This window comes from Typopeltis vanoorti, chromosome 1, assembly GCF_054136105.1.
Source record: "Typopeltis vanoorti isolate ZY-2024b chromosome 1, IOZ_Tvanoo_1.0, whole genome shotgun sequence".
In the NCBI taxonomy this organism is placed as follows: domain Eukaryota; kingdom Metazoa; phylum Arthropoda; class Arachnida; order Uropygi; family Thelyphonidae; genus Typopeltis; species Typopeltis vanoorti.
This window is the reverse complement of record NC_143549.1, coordinates 65,176,044-65,194,225: the sequence shown is the minus strand read 5'-3', so window position 1 is coordinate 65,194,225 and position 18,182 is coordinate 65,176,044. Positions and strand designations below refer to the sequence as shown.

General features: G+C 35.2%; 1 protein-coding gene across 1 annotated transcript in view; it reads left to right on the top strand.

Moving 5' to 3' along the window:
* The window catches only part of mon2 (Mon2 homolog, regulator of endosome-to-Golgi trafficking), a 749,535-nt gene that overhangs the window by 534,621 nt on the left and 196,732 nt on the right, over positions 1 to 18,182 (top strand). The window contains exons 24-25 of the mRNA XM_090397718.1: positions 8,126 to 8,260; positions 16,191 to 16,318. Coding sequence (XP_090253844.1) covers positions 8,126 to 8,260; positions 16,191 to 16,318 — 263 coding nt within the window. The remainder of the gene's footprint in view (positions 1 to 8,125; positions 8,261 to 16,190; positions 16,319 to 18,182) is intronic.

Here is an 18,182-nt window from a genome sequence, read left to right as displayed (position 1 = left end):
ATATACTTTGAGGGACTTCTGAATGAGGAAAATGCAAGGACTCACAGAGGAGATGGGCAGCCTTCTGAGGTGATGGTGCAGAACATCAGTAGAATGGAAGTGACGGAGGCCATGAAGAGGATGAGGAATGGAAAAGCGGTGGGCCCCGACAGAATTCCAGTGGAGGCATGGAAGGCACTGGGGGAAGAGGGAATTGACCTGCTGTGGGACCTGTTCATGAAAGTTTGCCAACAGGAAAATATACCCGAGGAATGGAGGGAGAGTACTCTTGTTCCCATCTACAAGGGTAAAGGGGATGCACAAGACTGTAAAAATTACAGAGGAATAAAGTTGATGTCCCACACAATGAAGATCCTAGAAAGGGTTCTTGATGGTAGATTGAGGGAGGAGGTGGAGATTGCAAAGGAACAATTTGGCTTCATGCCTGGTAGATCAACAACAGATGCTATCTTTGGGTTACGACAGATGATGGAAAAATATCGAGAGAAACAAAGGGAGCTACATCTGGTATTTATTGATCTGGAGAAAGCATACGATAGAGTGCCAAGGCAAGAAGTCTGGAGGTGTCTGAGGGAGAAGAAGGTGCCGGAGAAATATGTCAGGTTGGTGCACGAAATGTACAGAAATGTGAAGACAAGTGTTCGGACCTGTTTGGGACAGACAGAAAGTTTTCAAGTAACAGTTGGCTTGCATCAAGGGTCAGCATTAAGTCTGTTTCTGTTTAATATTGTGATGGAGGTGGTAACAGAGGAGGTGAGAGAAGATGCACCTTGGACAATGCTGTATGCAGATGACATCTTGCTGTGTGTAGATTCAAGAGAAGAAGCGGAAACTAAACTGGAAAGATGGAGAAAAGTACTGGAAGAGAGAGGTATGAGACTGAGCAGAAGTAAGACAGAGTATATGTGTTGCGCAGTGGGCGGTGGCCAGGAGACAGACCTGGAGCTGGAAGGAAATGTCATCAGGAAGGTGAGAGACTTTAGATACTTAGGTTCGACAGTGGAAGAAGATGGAGGAGGTGAGAAGGAAGTGGGATGCAGGATACAAGCAGGTTGGAGGAACTGGAGGGAGATGGCTGGAGTGTTATGTGATAAGAGGGTGCCGATCAATCTGAAAGGCAAAATCTATAGGACAGTAGTGAGGCCAGCTATGACATATGCTATAGAAACTGTGGCCCTGAGGAAAAATAACATTAGCAGGATGGAAGTAGCAGAGATGAGAATGCTTAGGTGGATGTGCGGTGTGACCAGAAAGGATCATCTGAGAAATGACTATGTCAGGGGAACAGTGAAAGTTACGAACTTAGGAGCGAAAATACAGGAGGCAAGGTTGAGATGGTTTGGTCATGTGATGAGGAGAGAGGACGAATATGTGGGAAGAAGGGTCATGCAGATGGATGTGCAAGGAAGGCGGAAGCGTGGGCGGCCAAAGAAGAGATGGAGGGAGCTGGTAGAAGAGGACATGAAGATGAAGAACTTGGATGTGGTGACAGCCCAAGACAGGAAGGTGTGGAGGAGACTCATAATAAACAGTGACCCCACTTAAGTGGGAGAAGCTGCAGAAGAAGAAGAGAAGAAGATATATATATATATACACACATGTCAAGGCCAGTATGATGGTTAAATAAATAAATTAAATTAAAATTTTTACAAAAAAAGTGCAAGTAAGATTATTAATTAATTAAATCAACCAAGCAGAATTTTCTTATTTATGACATCTGATACTTAATATTATTTCATTGATTGGTTTGACTTGGACCTATGGTATTTCACTTTTGAAGTTATTTTTTTTTAAAGTTGCCATTCACCTGATTTTTTTTATTTATTTTTTTTTTTTTGTTGTCATGGAGATCAATGTTAGCTATAGTGAGATACTCTAGGTAATCCTAGGACTTGTATTGTTGTTATGGTTATATTTATATATATATATATATATGACAGAATGATCATTAACTCGGTTAACATACATAGTTTTAATAAGAATTGAATGACTAGAACTGAGATTTAAGTAAAAAGGTTTACAGGCCGAAACACTGCTAGTTTCGGCCTGTAACAGCCTTCTTCAGGTGATATTATAAAAGAAAGAAAAAACACTAAATATTGAAGGTTAAAAGACTATGAACAACATAGACATCTCTATACATAATTAGCATGAAAAAGTTGTAGTTGTATTTGAAGCTGAATAAATATATATATACAGGGTGTTCGGGATAAATTTGACATATTTATAATTAATTATATTTTTCCGTAAGTTACATGTATTAACACACACTTCTCTTCATTTAAAAGTTTGGACCCTTCTTCATTCATATACAAGATATCAGAAAGGATGGATAGCTGGAACCCACCTGAATCATGGAAGAGAATAACTTGTATCATGATGATTCGTGCCCGCCATCAAAATAAGGATATTACGACTGCTGCCCAATGCTCCCTGAATACAGTAAAAACAATCAGGCATGAACTAGAGACTTGCAATGGTGACTACGAGGATGTAGCAAGAAGAAAGATCCCTAGCAGACGATCTGATTGCGTTCGTACAGCAGAATTCCTCGCAAATCTGCAGGAACAGGTGTTGAAGAACCCTGGCATTGGAATTCGGGCTTTGTTCGTGGAGTTGCTAACTGTAGTCAAGCCCTGGATAACAAGGGTAGCCAATGGTAGGCCGTATGTATGGCAGCAGGATTCGGCCCCTTGCCACACCTCTGGGAAAAGTCAAAAATGGTTGTCTGAAAATTTCTACGACTTCACCAGTCCAAATGTTTGGCCTCCAAACTCCCCAGACCTTAACCCCATGGATTATTTTGTATGGGGCGCAGTTAAAAAAGACACCAATCACACTTCCAGTAATACAAAAGCCCAGTTAATGGATAAAATTAAAACAGTTTTTGCGGCCCTTCCCAGGGAGACTGTAGCATCAGCTTGTTCGAGGTTCCGAAGCAGAATTGAAGCTGTGATCGATGCTAATGGTGGTTATTTTGAGTAAATCTTGTTGATAGTATTGTAATTAACTCTGCCTGTAATGTTTTTTTGTCAATTCATTAAATTTAATAGATACAAAGAAGATTTTCTTTTTCCTTACGAAACTGTCAAATTTATCCCGAACACCCTGTATATATATTGTCTAAAACTTGGAGGTTTTTATCTCATAATTTTTGTTGGTGGTTTTATGAATGTTTCGCATGCTTCTTTACCTTTGTGGCCTTTCTAGTCAGTTCTATAGAAGGTCCCCACTGCATGGTCAGAAAGGTCTGTTTTTTATTTGTTTATTACCACAAGAGGTCAGGCTAGATGAATTAAGTAGTTTTAGATGCAATATAGCTTGCTATAGTATGATTCTAGTTGCTGTAATGGTCATGTGTTTACAGATGTATATATTCACAAAGATGACCTTAATGTAAAGATTAAAATGCAGAATTTTATTATTCAAATTTTTATCTCAAATGGCAGTCATAAATTGAACAAGACTTACCATACAAACAATCTTATCCAAACAAAACAACATGGATTCCTCTCCATTCTATTGATATTTACTGAGTAATGCATATGTGATTTGTTATGCTGATGGGAATAAGATAAACTGAAACTGTTATGCCTTCCCTCTTCTACATGCATACTCTCCCAGGTTGAGAATCAGTTTTTTACATTTTCAATATCATCTATAGCCATTTTCTGGGAATAATTTTTATGCATGTTTAAGTAATTTTTACTCTTATGGGTATATATATTTTTTTTTTTACAATATAGAATATGGTAATGGACTGAAATTAATGCAACTGTGAATTTCCAGTTTGATTTAAAAAAAAAAAAAAAAAAAAACGTGGATTGGCATTATATGATTCTTCTTTATACCTTTAGTTTTCATTAATCCTTAATAACTTGCTCTGTTTCATTTTTTTTTTATATTGTAGAATGCAGATTTTACGCAATGTTGGAAGAAATGTGTGATGTCCAGCGGAAATAAATTTTCATATATATCTGATGGGGAAATTTGAATGTTTGAAAGTGTTTATCTACAAAATGCGTCGTATGTATGTATGTATGTCCTGATATGAGGCTTGAGGAGGTTTGATAAGCATTTAGAGAAAAGATATGCTGGAGAGTTTCTGGCATCAACTATTGGACATAGCGTGATGTCTCTTATGAACTTCAGGCATGCCATATAATCTTGGAGTGATTGGGTGTCTGGATTCCAGTTGTTCACAGTCTTCTGTAAATTCAAAGGTACTGCAGATCAGATCATTAGTTTTTAAGTGTGATGACCAAGTGGGATCATGGTCCATTTCCAAATATGTGGATGATCAAATAACATGGAAGTGATTGTGATATCGTAGTCTATACTATTTAAAATTACTGTTGAATTCCCATGCTTGTTACACTTAAAAATTAAAAACTCAAAATCCACAACAGAGAACATATAGGCAATGTCAAAAACAAAAGGAAAGAGGAAAGTGGACTTGTTGTACACATCCTCAAAGAACATCACATGATAAAATGGCAAATCCTTCATGCCCTACTGAGAAGAGAATTACTTTGACATGTCCAATGAGTCCTCTGAGGTCATTCGCTCAAAAAGCACACTAAATAGAAATTTAATGTTTTGTTGGTTTTTACATTAAGCAGCCTCCTAATGATGCTGTTAGCTATATAGACAGTGAAACATGTAGAGAAAATACATCTGTATAGATATAAAGACCATCACATGACAAATTGGCAAGCATCCTTCATGCCCTACTTAGAAGAGAATTACTTCGACATGTTGTTCGAGACTTCCAAGGTCATCCGCTCAAAAGTGACACTGAATAGAAATTTAATGTTTTGTCAGTTTTTACTTATGTTAAGCAACCACCAAATGATGCTTAGCCATATAGATAGTGAAACATAGAGAAAATGCATATAGTATAAATAAAAGAACATATACAAGTTAAAACCTGGTATTTATCATTCATGCAAATCTACTTCTAGCTCAGTTGATATAGACAAAGCCCTTTGGTTAGAAAGATCTGGGTTTTTAGCTGGTCTCATACAGAGGTAGGGGTTTTTTTTTCACCAGGAAACTCAGATTTTTCATCTCCTAGAACAGGCAAATTCGCCCCGTGAGCACATTCATCTACAGACATAGGACATACCAGGGAGGCATAGGGCTAACCACCTTATCCTTGAGTATGGATGCAGCTACAAAGTCTAAAAACAACATTGACACCGTAAAAGGTAGAAGAGGTAGAACTTCAGCCAGTAAAACTGACTTTCTTTTATAAGAAATAACCTTGCACCCTTCCTATATTACCAAAGGCAGCACTAGCACTGCTCATTGAATTAAACAGACCAAATTTATGGATGGGATTTGTATTTAAAGTTATAATTTAAAACTTTTTTGTTATAATTTTAAACTTTTTTTTTTACTAATTAAAAGATAATGGGTAGTTTTTTGTGTGTGTTATTAATATATTTAGTTTTTTGAGCAGGTTTCAAGAAAAAAAATTTTTTTTTTCTTGAAATCAGATAATTTACAATTATGTTTATTTTAAGATACATATTTTCCTTGAAAATGAAATGTCAAAAAACATTTTTTTTTACATATTCTTTATTAGAACACCATCTGTGTTCTATGTCATTTAGCACAGTTAGATAGTTTTATAGGGAGATGAAAAAGCTGGTCCCTATTGCTTGCTGATCATGAAATTCACTTACTGCAATGTTTTTTTTTTTTTTATCTCCAGTTAATCGCAGTAACAGACACCAACTGTAATCTATATACTAGTAACTTAGCCTAGTTGTAAAGATACTTCGCATGCAATTTGTTTGTTCCCTCCTGGGTAAAGAAAAAACAAGAATATAATTATTTGTTGATATAACAAGCAAAATATGCTATTATATCCTTCTTCAATATAACTTTAACAGCATACAGAAGATATTTGGAAAAGGATATAAAGTATGTAATCAAAAAAGGTATACGAGAGTGGTCTGAAAAGTTCTCAGCCTAAAGTGAAAAAACAAATTTATAATTTCAAAATTATTTTTATTTTTCAACATAATCTCCTTTAAGACTAATACATTTATTCCAGCAATGCTTCAGTGCCATTATCCCATCCCTATAGTGGTTCTCAGTAAGATCTACAAAATACCCCTCTACAGCTGCAATCACCTCTTGATTCAAAGAAAAATGCTGATCACCGAGGAAGAGTTTTAGTTTAATTTTCCCATTGCCAAAACACCTTTGTGGGCAGGTGCATTGTCCTGATGAAAGATGATTTTTTCCTTCTTCAGACTGGGTCTTTTCTTACGAATTTTTTTGTCTAGTCTTGTTAAAAGATCAGAATAATATTCCCTGGTTATTGATTTACCCTTTTCAAGATAATTAATAAACAAAATACTTTTAGCATCCTAAAACACCGATGCCATGACCTTTCCTGCTGATGGAACCAACTTTGGCTCTGAACAACCGGCTTCTGTCCACTGTTTTGACTGCTGTTTGGATTCTGGTGTGCAATGGTGAATCCAAGTCTCATCCATAGTAATAAATCGACACACAAAATCAGTTTTATTCTTGTTAAATGCTCCAAGTACTGTTCAGAGATTTTCCTGCGAGTGCGTTTTTGATCTGCTGTGAGCAAGCGTGGCACCTATCTTGCGCAAACCTTTTTCATTTACAATTCTTCATGCAAAATATATCCTACACGTTCTTTTGAAATGCCTATAGTCTCAGCAATTTCATGCACTTTGAGTCGCTGGTCATCCAATACCATATCGTGCACTTGATCATTGATTTTTGGTGTTGTTACACTTTTTGGACGTCCTTCATGTGGATCATCTTCTAGGCTGGTACTTGGCAGCCCATTTTTTACTTGTCGAAAACAAAAGGGAAGAGTGCCCATAAACTTTTATGAACTTTGAATGATTTCTTTTGGCATTAAACCTTCTTTTACAAAGAATTGTATAACTGTGAACAGTCTTTATTGGTTTGAAAGCAACTTGGATGTCTTGAGGCCTTAGCATATGCTAAACTACTTGGAGTTTACAACATCCTCTGTTCTTGTGGATTGAATTACATAGGACAAACTTTTAGAAATAAGAAAAAAGGAACATATCGGAGACATTAACAACAACAGAGAAGGCAATTCTGGTTTAACCTCCCATTTTTCCAACACAAACCACAATTAAATGGGATAAAAGTACTATGCTGTTCATAGAAGATGACCACAACTCCCACTCGATAAAAGAAGCTGCAGTAGTGATCGGTTCAAGAGGTAGCCTAAACAGAAACCAAGGGATGATCCTTGGTGACAAAGATTGTATAACTGCATGATACTCAATTTTATCCATTTCAAGGGATATAGACAGTACTTTTGCTTCAGGCAGCTGTATAAAACAAATTACTTAATAGAATGTTTTGTAATTTCACATGGATGCTTATGACAGATGTACCAACTTATAAAAAAAAAAAAAAAATCTTGCTAATAATGTTGCCATCTATGGTCGAGGCCAAGAACTTTTCAGACCACCCTCGTATAGGTTAATATATAGCCTATACCCAGCTGATCCACTCTATATCACATGATTGTTCGCATGAATATTCATATTAATATTTCACAGTTCCTGTGAATTTCATTCTCTTATTTAAAAACTGTCTGACTTTGTATCAGGAATAATTTTTTTTTTTTTTAAATTTAACTTCTTCACCACTTTAAACTAGTTTAAAATTAGAATCTTCTGATTTTATTAAGGACAGGCAATATTACTTATCTTACTTTGGAGATGGAAAGATCAGCAATTAGAAGAAAGGAATATACAGATTACATAAAGCTCTGGTTATGTAAGTTAAACTTAAGTAATCCTTGTTAATAACACACCAGTTAAGTTCAAGTTGCTCGCAGAAAATTGAGAAACATACAGTCTTCCCTGATTTAAACAAAAACTATCATGTGCATGTTTCAGAGATAATGGAATTAAGTATTGAGATTTGTAATTAAACCCACAAAATTATATTTCCACAGAATTCATGTCTGTTTTCAAGCCATTATCATTTGGACTTTCATTTAGTACTGTTAAGTCTTTGATTAGTGTGATTTGTTTTCCTGCTTATGAACAGTAATTAAACTTTGTAAAATTTTGCTTTAAAATTTCAGGTTCTTACATTGTCTGGGGTAGCACGCATGTTCCATACAAAACGAGAAGTTCTACAAACATTGTCTGATTTTCCACGGGCTTGGGCACTACTTCTGGAATTCATAGAAAGTTCAGCATTAAGTAAAAATAATGAGGTAAGAAAGGGGGTGAGCATGAAATTGTTTCACTTGCTGGTTGTAGTTATCAATATTGTTTAATGTTTTTATCTCTTTCACTTACAGGATAAAAATATAAGATCCTTAAATAAAGCACTGAATATTAATATGTTATGCCATATACAACTATAGATATTTTTCACTCTAAAAACATTGTGTTTTGACAAGTGTGTGTGTGTGTGTGTGTGTGTGCGCCAATATTTGTTTGCTAGTTCAGTATGAATTTTCCACTGCCAAATTTCATGGCCTCCACCAAGGAAAAATGTAGAGTATATATGGTATCAAAATTTGATTCAAAATCAAAATTATATTTTGATTAAAAAAAAATTAGTGGGGGGGGGGGTTCACGATCTAAGTGGACCAAGTCTTCTGCTAACATGCAGTATTCAGTTTGGGAATTTAATATTGCCTGGAATTCACAAGTTATTTATTTCTATCCTAGCAAGTAAAGTTCACATCTCACTTGTTTATTTACAAATTGCAGTGCTTTCTGAGAAAGTTGAAAGTAGTTGAGCAGTTTTTCACTGCCATAGTGAACTCGCCATTACTCTACAGACATACATTTATTTATAATTACTCAGTTACACAAGGGTAATTCTGGGTCCAAGGAGATGGCCAAAAACTATAGGCATAATTGAAGAATTTGTTGACAGAAAATTATATAGTTACAGAAATATTAGGGAGAATAGAGGGAATAGGACAGGAGATGGGGTATTGCTGATGATACGTGAAGAACTTCTACCAACAAAATTAAAAGTTAAAGAGGATTTCTGGTCTAGTGGTGATGATTCATTTGATGATATCTGATGCAAGATAGAGGCCAGTACAACAAAATGTATTGTTGGTTACTGCTATAGACCAGAAGGTCCGCAGTAAGATGTGGATGCTATGCATCAGTAGATTAGCACAATGAAAACAGGCCGAACAATTATTATGGAAGAATTACTTTGAGTAAATAGATTAGAGAGAGGAAAGAAGGCATAGCAAGAAGAAAGTCAAATTCATAAAGTTAAGGTATAATTACCTGAAACAGCATGTCATGGAGGGGACCAGAGGTTTGAGAATGCTGGCTCAAAGTGCTAAGAGTGCAGGACTACATCTTATGTAGTTACCAAGGACACTCTTCCTCCTTTTGGGGAGAGAGATCATGCAGAGTTGTTCTAAGAGGTTCTAAACATTATTATTATTATTATTATTATTATTTGACACCTCCAGGGAGTCCTAAGACTCATCGAGGGAGGGCATCTACAACTCTCCATCTCCACCACTCAACCTCATCCACAAACCACCTCATCTACACCAACGCCATCTATTATCCACCATCACCACTATTATATTCACAGACAATCACAAACATCCATGCCCATGGCGGGATTCGAACCCGCAGCCTTTTGGCTGGAGAGCAGATACGCTAACCACTAGGCCAACCAGGTCGGCAATGTGGAATTCTTTGTCAAGAAAGGGTTTATGTTGAACTATAAAGCTGGGAATTATGACAGACTTGCATGCAAGAAGGGTAACTAGTATGATAAGAAAGGCCAAATATGAATGTGAGAAAAAATTAGCTAAGCGGGCAGAAGTAAATCCAAAAAAATTCTTTTGTTATGTTGCAAGTAAGAGGAAGAATGACTGTAATCACTGGTGATGTAGAAAAAGTGACAGAAGCAAAAGAAATAGTTGAGTTGCTGAGTGATCGTAGTGTAAAGGTATATCATCCAGGTGGATATTATACATTTGCTGATACGATACTACAGAGTCTGGTGTCAGAATTGAGGTAGATGAACAGGAGGTACTCAACATATTGAAAAATATCATTGTGAATATGACAGTGGTGCTGAATGGAATGTCAGCCTGTATGTTAAATGTGAATGTGCAGTAGAATTGACAGTACCATTAATGAAATTGGTCAATCTAAGTTCAGTTCTAGCAAGGTTCCAAAAGGAGTGGAAAGAGGCTATGATAGTTCTGTTACACAAAGGTGGCTTCAAGACAGAAGTAGCATATTACAGACCATTTAATATCTGAGAAGAGGTGATTAAAGTATTGGAAAAATTTGATTAAAGGTAAAATGCAGCAGTGGGTGAATGGGAATACGAAACTTTATGCTGTGTGCTATAGATTTTGTAACAACCTGGTTGGCGAGTTGGTGTACCCTCTCCCCAACCAACAGGCTGTGGGTTGGACTCTTGCATTTGTATTGATGTTTGTGATTGTCTTTAGGTGGAAGATGAATTTCATTGCATGATGTGAGACCACCACCCTCTTATTGGAGGCCTGAAGTGGCTTGAAAAAATTCCATGTTTTGGTCTCTAGAGCAAGATTTCCAGACTATGTAGAAAATAAATAAAAAATATAAAAATTGATAAAAAATAGAAAAAAAACCTTAGCTCAAACATGGTACAAAATGTACTATACATTGGCAGATAATCTTTTGTAGGTGAGAGCAACATAATTTTTTTTTTTTTTTTTTTTAATAATTTTGAAAATGCTTTTAGGTTGTTAAATGAAATAAGAAGTCACAGAATAATGGTAGAAACTCAATATAATTATTACAGTTTTGTGACCACATGTTTATTAAAGAAAACTGTTTTTAAAACTAAACAAGTACTCAAAACAACACCCGACAAGTTTCGTTAGTCGTCAGATTAACATCTTCAGTGGTAAAGAGAACTAAAAGTTTAATGCACAAACTACTAGAAATGACGAAAATTAGTTCATTTGTTGGTATTGTGAACATCAAAACAGTTCGTTAAAAAACTGAATAACAGATCTATACAACCGTTAATGCGTGTTAGCCTGAGACAATGCTATTTGTTACAATAAAGAGCCAAGAGGCTATTTTTTTTCGGTGATGTAAATTAAGTTAAGGGGATAATAAATCCTCATTATTTCAAAGCCGAATAAGAAACTCGAAGATCACAATCTAAGAGTTTCATGCCGAAAAACTTTCGACAAGTCCAAGCATAAGTCAACACCTGGTAGTACAACACTAGGGAAACTCGGAGCAAAGGTGGAGCAAGTTTCAATCACTGTCCTTAATATTTTCTCATAAGGTAAAACGCAACTCCTGGGAGATGTATTACTGTTTTACATTATGAGGGAAGGTCACTACCCAGACCAGTTTCGACCTTTATTGAGGTCTCATCAGTGAGTAGGTAGACCTGAATAATACCAAGGTTTAAGTGAACCGAACTTACATACTATACAAATTGCCAGAAAGGTGTACCCATATATTATTACTACAATAAAGAGCCAAGAGACTATTTTTTTCGGCGACGTAAATTAAGTTAAGGGAATAATAAATCCCTCATTATTTCAAAGCCAAATTATTTCAAAACTTTCTGGCAATTCGTATATGTGTAATATATATGTATGTTCGGTTCACTTAAACCTTGGTATTATCCAGGTCTACCTACTCACTGATGAGACCTCAATAAAGGTCGAAACCAGTCTGGATAGTGACCTCTCCTCATAATGTAAAACAGTAATACATCTCCTAGCAGCTGCGTTTTACATTATGAGAAAATATTAAGGACAGTGATCGAAACTTGCTTCACCTTTGCTCCGAGTTGCCCTAGTGTTGTACTATCAAGTGTTGACTTACACTTAGACTCGCTGAAAGTTCTTCGGCATGAAACTCTTAGATTTCGATCTTCGAGTTTCTTATTCGGCTTTGAAATAATGAGGGCTTTATTATCCCCTTAACTTAAATGCTATTTGTTGTCGCGTTCTGTGGTTCATACTCACTCTGTCCGAGGTCTGAAATTGGTAAATTTTTAATTAACGATGACCAAACTTGATTTAAAACCAAACCTTGGTTTTTGTTGCATTGCATAGGAATTTTAATCATATTTGCTGCCACTTTGAATTTTCTTGTGAAACAATTCTTATCTATATAGGACATGTTTGTTCTATCCCAGAGTACATCATGACCGGTAGAGGTTGTGTGAAATGCCAATCCCGATTTATGTTCTCTCTTATTTTGTACGTCCTTTTGATGTTCGCTCATGTGGATTTCTCCCGATCTCCCTGTCTGGCACACACAGCAGATGCCACAGGAACAGTGAATATTATAAACCCTGGTTTTTTCATTGAATGATGAAAAAACCAGGGTTTTAATATAGGAGGGGATCATCCCCCCCCTCCTATATTAAAAACACACAACTCTTTGTAAACAAGCTCTTTGCACATGTACTACATTCTGGCTATTTTGTGTGGCAAAACACATAACCATGGGCTTGCCGCTACCCCCCCCCCCCCTTGCTAACTTTCACATGGAACATTTTGAGCAACGTACTCTAGACTCCTCTCATTTAAAACCCAAAGTCTGGCTTGGATACTTTGACGATATTTTTGCTATCTGGTTTCATGGCCGCCAGACATTAGACACTTTCCTTGGCCACCAAGACAAACAACACAAAAAAAAAATGCATACAATTATTGAGATTGAAAAGCAGAACATACTTCCTTTTCTAGATACACTTGTCACACATCTTTTCTTCTGGCAGTCTTTCCTTCACTGTTTACTGGAAACCAACACATACTGGCTAATATACACCTAAATATTCCTACCAACACCCTCACAAAAACTAGGGGTCATTAATACACTAAAAAACAGTGCTTTGAAGATTTGCTCCAATGAACAACATCAACAGTACCTTCCTAAAGAATGGTTACAGCCAAAATACTATCAACTAAAGTACAAGATCTCACTTAAAAACGGAATATCAGAAAAAATAAACAGAATACTACAAAAATATGACCTTAAAGCCACTTTTAAACCTCCTGCAAAATTAAAAAACTTACTCAACTCATCCAAGGATTCACCCCCCTCTGCTGGCCCACCCTGGAGTATACCATATTCATTGTACCTGTAATTTGCCCTATATAGGGGAAACAGGACACACAGTTCCTGTCAGAAAAAAGGAACGTAAACAACACATTAAATATAATAAGTATGGTCATGCTGGTCTTTCTGATCATTCCCTGAACACCTGTTGTTTACATCACACCAAAACATGGTATGAACGTAAATTTAAGGAGACCTGTGAGATTCTTATCAATCACCCTAATCTTAACAATAATGGTGGTCTAAAAATCCCAAGCATATGGAAAGCACATGTTCTACCCACTTAACCTTTCTCCTAAGAGTTGATTATAAATAGGACCATAGATAATCCAGGATCCTAAATCTAATATAACAATTGTTTTATCCTAAATCTAATATAACAATTGTCATGTTAAATTAGAACATCATTTTACTCTAACAAAACTATCTATATGAAAGAATGTTTCTCTGATGCTGTCTTAAATAGAATATAGCTGTGATGTAGTTAATTTATTTTATTTCATTTATTTATTGTAAGTTTTTTTTTATTTTCACTAGAGGTCAGGCCAGTAGAATAACAGTTGATGAAATCATTGTTTCTTCAGCATACTATGTGAAATGTAATTTAGCTTGTTGCTGTATATATATACGTGTATACTCCAGATGATGACCTAAATATGAAGGTCGATACGTCAGGAAATTAAAACAATTATTTATGATATGGTTGTAGAGTCCATAATTTGTGTAAAATGACTTAATTATACTTAATGTGAGAGCTTAACAAATATGGAAAATCAAGAGTTTCTGATTATATGCTTAATATATTTTGCAGAGTTGATAGGAAACCAACCTGATTCATATGCTGTACCAAATTCAGCTCATATATGGCATCCAGAATTGATCTCAAGAAAACAATGAAGATAAATTAACTGCTTAAAGATAGCAAATGACAGTTTTTATTATAAGTAGTATTAGGACTTCAAGACACTGTTTCAGAACTCAAGGTACTAAATGGAATTTTTCTTCTTTAAGTGCTACTTCCTAATGGAGTTCAACAACCACCTTTGCAAATTTGTTTCTGTCTATTGTGGCTCCAAATGAAATAATTTATCTATTGCTTCCTACTTTGTGGCATTTCTACAGACCTGACTATTGTCTCTTTCAGCAAGAGACAATGTGTCATAAGGCTGCTGCCATCACTGTGTGGTTTGTGGACATGAACATCCCCAAACTTGACTGACCTCCACAGAGTCTTGATCTCAACCCTATTGGACATGTGTGAAATGAACTGGAGTATCAGGTGGTTAGGTCAACGGATGTCTGACCCACAACAGTCCAGGGCCTCATGACATGCCTACAGGAAGAATGATCCAAAATTCATATTGATTGCAATTATACACTTGTAGAAAGTATTCCCCATAGGATTGCTGCAGTCATCCAGCAAAAGGAGGTCCTCCATCTTATTAAAGTGTGTATGTGTGTACCATGGCTATTTGTCCTCTCACTCTCACGCGCGCGCACACGCACACACACATTGGTGTCCATTGACTTCTTTCCAAGCAGTGTGTTTGCTAGAATAGGGCTGTTGGCCATTACCACTAGAATTGCTCTCAGCACTGAAACCTAGCACTGCTTGATAATTGGATTTTTAATACCCTGAGTAAAAATATTTTCCACCCACCTAAAAATAACATGACTCTAAGTAGTTAAATGTAATATATATTAGATTTAATTTTAGATTAAATCATATTAGTCTCCATTTTACTATAAGAAATGCAAACGTGGGTGTTTGAGAATGTCCTCAGGTGATAGATGAATTTCATGACTAGAGTATGGTTTTAGATTATCTAACATTCGGCACACTCCTGGTACTAGTGTACCATATATTGACAACTTCCTGTGGGTAGAATGCACTTATATATAAAATGTTAACTTTAAGAAGGTGTAGGGGAAAAGAAAGAAAAAAAGTTTATCTCTTCTTCTCCTTGTATGTTCAAAAGACATTAATAATTGATGCCTTGTAAAAAGCATTAAGATTTAATACCCCTTTAATAAAGCATTTGAGATAAAAGTAGGCAAGGATAATGGTAAATGTAAATAGCAGAAAAAAAACATTTTATCAGCAGTAGTAAACTTGGAAATGATGGCTTGAAACTTTTAATGCATATCTGAGGAATGTGCTTTCAGGAATGAGGAGGTATAGAAAAAGAGATATTCAAAATACCTTCAGTGATTTTAATTATTTACTCAAGTTACATTTAAGTGTACAATTTTAAAGAATTTAAGTTATTTTGTATATTCTCTCTCTCTCTCTCTCTTTCTGTGTGTGTGTGTGTATGCATGTGTGCATGCATGCAAACAAGAAAAATTGGAATATGGATATAAGAAAAAATATTTTGGACTAGAAAGAATCAAAAGCTCTTATTTCTCCACCCACAACACACACACACAAACAAGTGTTATCAAAATAACAAGAAAGAAAACATGAAAATGAATCATAAGAAAGGACTAGAGGAGGAAGAACAAGAATGAGATATTGGAAAAGACAAAGGATACAAGGGGAAAATCTGAAAGAAAAAAAAAGCTTTAGATGTAATAATATTCATGAAGAATCTTGTTCTACAGCTGTACCTTATTTCTGATGATACTGGTCCTTAATCGACTTTAAGAGATGTTAATAGTATAATCTTCAACATGCAAAGATGATAAATTACCTCAGCTGTTCTTTGGTTGTCTTGAGATTGACAATTTAAGTTTTTTTTAGTATAAAAACTATATTTATCTGGAAATAATTGTAACAAAATTTGCTCTGTAAATTTTGCCAAAGCTACCTGTAACCGTTGAGGAAAACTTAAACTTGCATTGCTAATAAAATGTAGGGATTACACCTAAGAGCATATTTCAGCAAACACATGGCAAAAATACTAATTCGCGGTGTACATTCATGTCAAATTATATAAAAAATAGTGTTATTGTACCCATTGTGGTCATCATCTATATCCATTCCTATCGAAATAATCCACTTTTTTCTGTATAAATTTATTGAATAAAAATTAGTTAAATCTTTTACAATTTTTGTAGGTATCATTTTCTGCATTAAAAAGTTTTCAAGAGATACTCAACATAAGCAAGTACCAAGAAACAAGAAAAGATTATCCAGAACAGATTACCATTGTTGATGTGTTAAACCATGATCTACTGAAAAAGAAGTATGTACATGAGTTTTGTGCTCTGTTTTTCATTTCTAAAGTATCAGGTTTTCTGTATATCATTTCAAGTAATAATCAAAAACATTTAAAAGTTATCAGTGGTGTATTTTTATACTATAGTGGCTTTACATTCAGCTCTGATATATATATATATATATATATATATATATATATATATATATATACAGTCATCCCTCGACTTACGTCCAGGTTCTGTTCCATCCGGCAGGACATAAGTCGATACGTTAAATCAGGCATGGGCAACCTTTGCTATTTCAGGGGCCAAATTATCATTCTGTCTCCGAGTCAAGGGCCGGACCAAATTATTAAATAAAATAAATTAATATTAAATGAATTAAAACAAGTTGCTACTTCATATTTCATTTATTTATAATATAAAGCTCTACATAAATTTTATAATATAATGAACGACATAACAATTTAATGTGAAGATTGACCTTGTATTTTAACTAGGAGACTATCAATATTGATGTTAATATTACTTAAGGATAATCGCATAGAATTTTCGAGGTTTTGGTCCGTTATTCTTGTCCGAATTTTTGATTTATTGTATTTCATCCTCGAAAAAAAACTGTTCACACATATCCACTGCCGAAAAAACAAATGATTTTTCTTGAAAAGGCGCATAAATTTGTGTATTTTTCTTCCACCAAATAAAATTTATAAAAATCCATCAAAGCAATGTTGTTAAATTGTGATTTTAGCACTAAATCCTCCTGAAACTCAATAAGTTCCATCTGTAAGTTTTCTGGCACATTATTTACATCAGCATCCATCGGATGAGAAAATATAGTGAATGTGGAGTCATTGTTTTTGAAGTCGGCAAACCTTGTATGAAATTGCTCTATTAGTGCCTTCAGTTCATTTCCATAACAATTATAAGGGATATTTTTATGAGTTGCTACAGTTGGAAAATGATAACAATTTTTAGCTCTTATCTGACTTTCCAACAATCTTAGTTTATTACAAAAAGCTTTGACATGTCCATGCAGTTCATGAACCAATTGTCCTTGTTTTTGCAATTTAAGATTCAGTTCGTTTAGGTATCCGGTGACATCTACAAGGAATGCTAAATCACACACCCACTGATCATCTTTTACTTGGTTAATTGTGTTTCCTTTTATGTCCATAAAATCTGCAATGTCTTGTCTCAGATCATAAAATTTTTTTAACATTTTACCTTTACTCAACCACCTCACTTTACAATAATAAGACACATCTTCATAATCCGAAAATAGGTCTGCCAAATACTCCTTAAATTGACAGTGATTAAGTATACGTGACTTAATGAAGTTAATACTGGCTACTACAACTTCCATAACATTTGTGAATTTAATTGATTTGCACACAGATTTTGTTGGTGGATAATGCAGTGCAAATTTGTTAAATTTTCCAGATGGATCTGTAGTTCTATTGCTCTTTCATGAACTATTCCAATAAATCCCTTCTGTGCACCAACCATTGCAGGGGCTCCATCAGTGCATATGCTCAGATAGTGAACTCCATTTAAGCCCAAATCTCTCGAAGACTGTGTTGACTGTTTCAAATATATCTTCACCGGTAGTTGTTCCTTTTAATGGCCGAAGCACCAATAATTCTTCTGTGATGTTGAAATCCGTATCAACTCCTCTAATAAATATTGTTAGTTGTGCTGTATCGGAGGCATCGGTGCTGTCATCAAAAGCAATTGAAAATGCTTCCAATCTAGCAGTCTTCTCTTTTAAACTTTTTTTGATATCATCAGCCATAATTTCTATCTGTCGGACAACAGTACATCTCGACAAACGAATATTCTCGAAGTCTTTTTTCTTTTCAGGACATATTATACTTGCACCATCCAGCA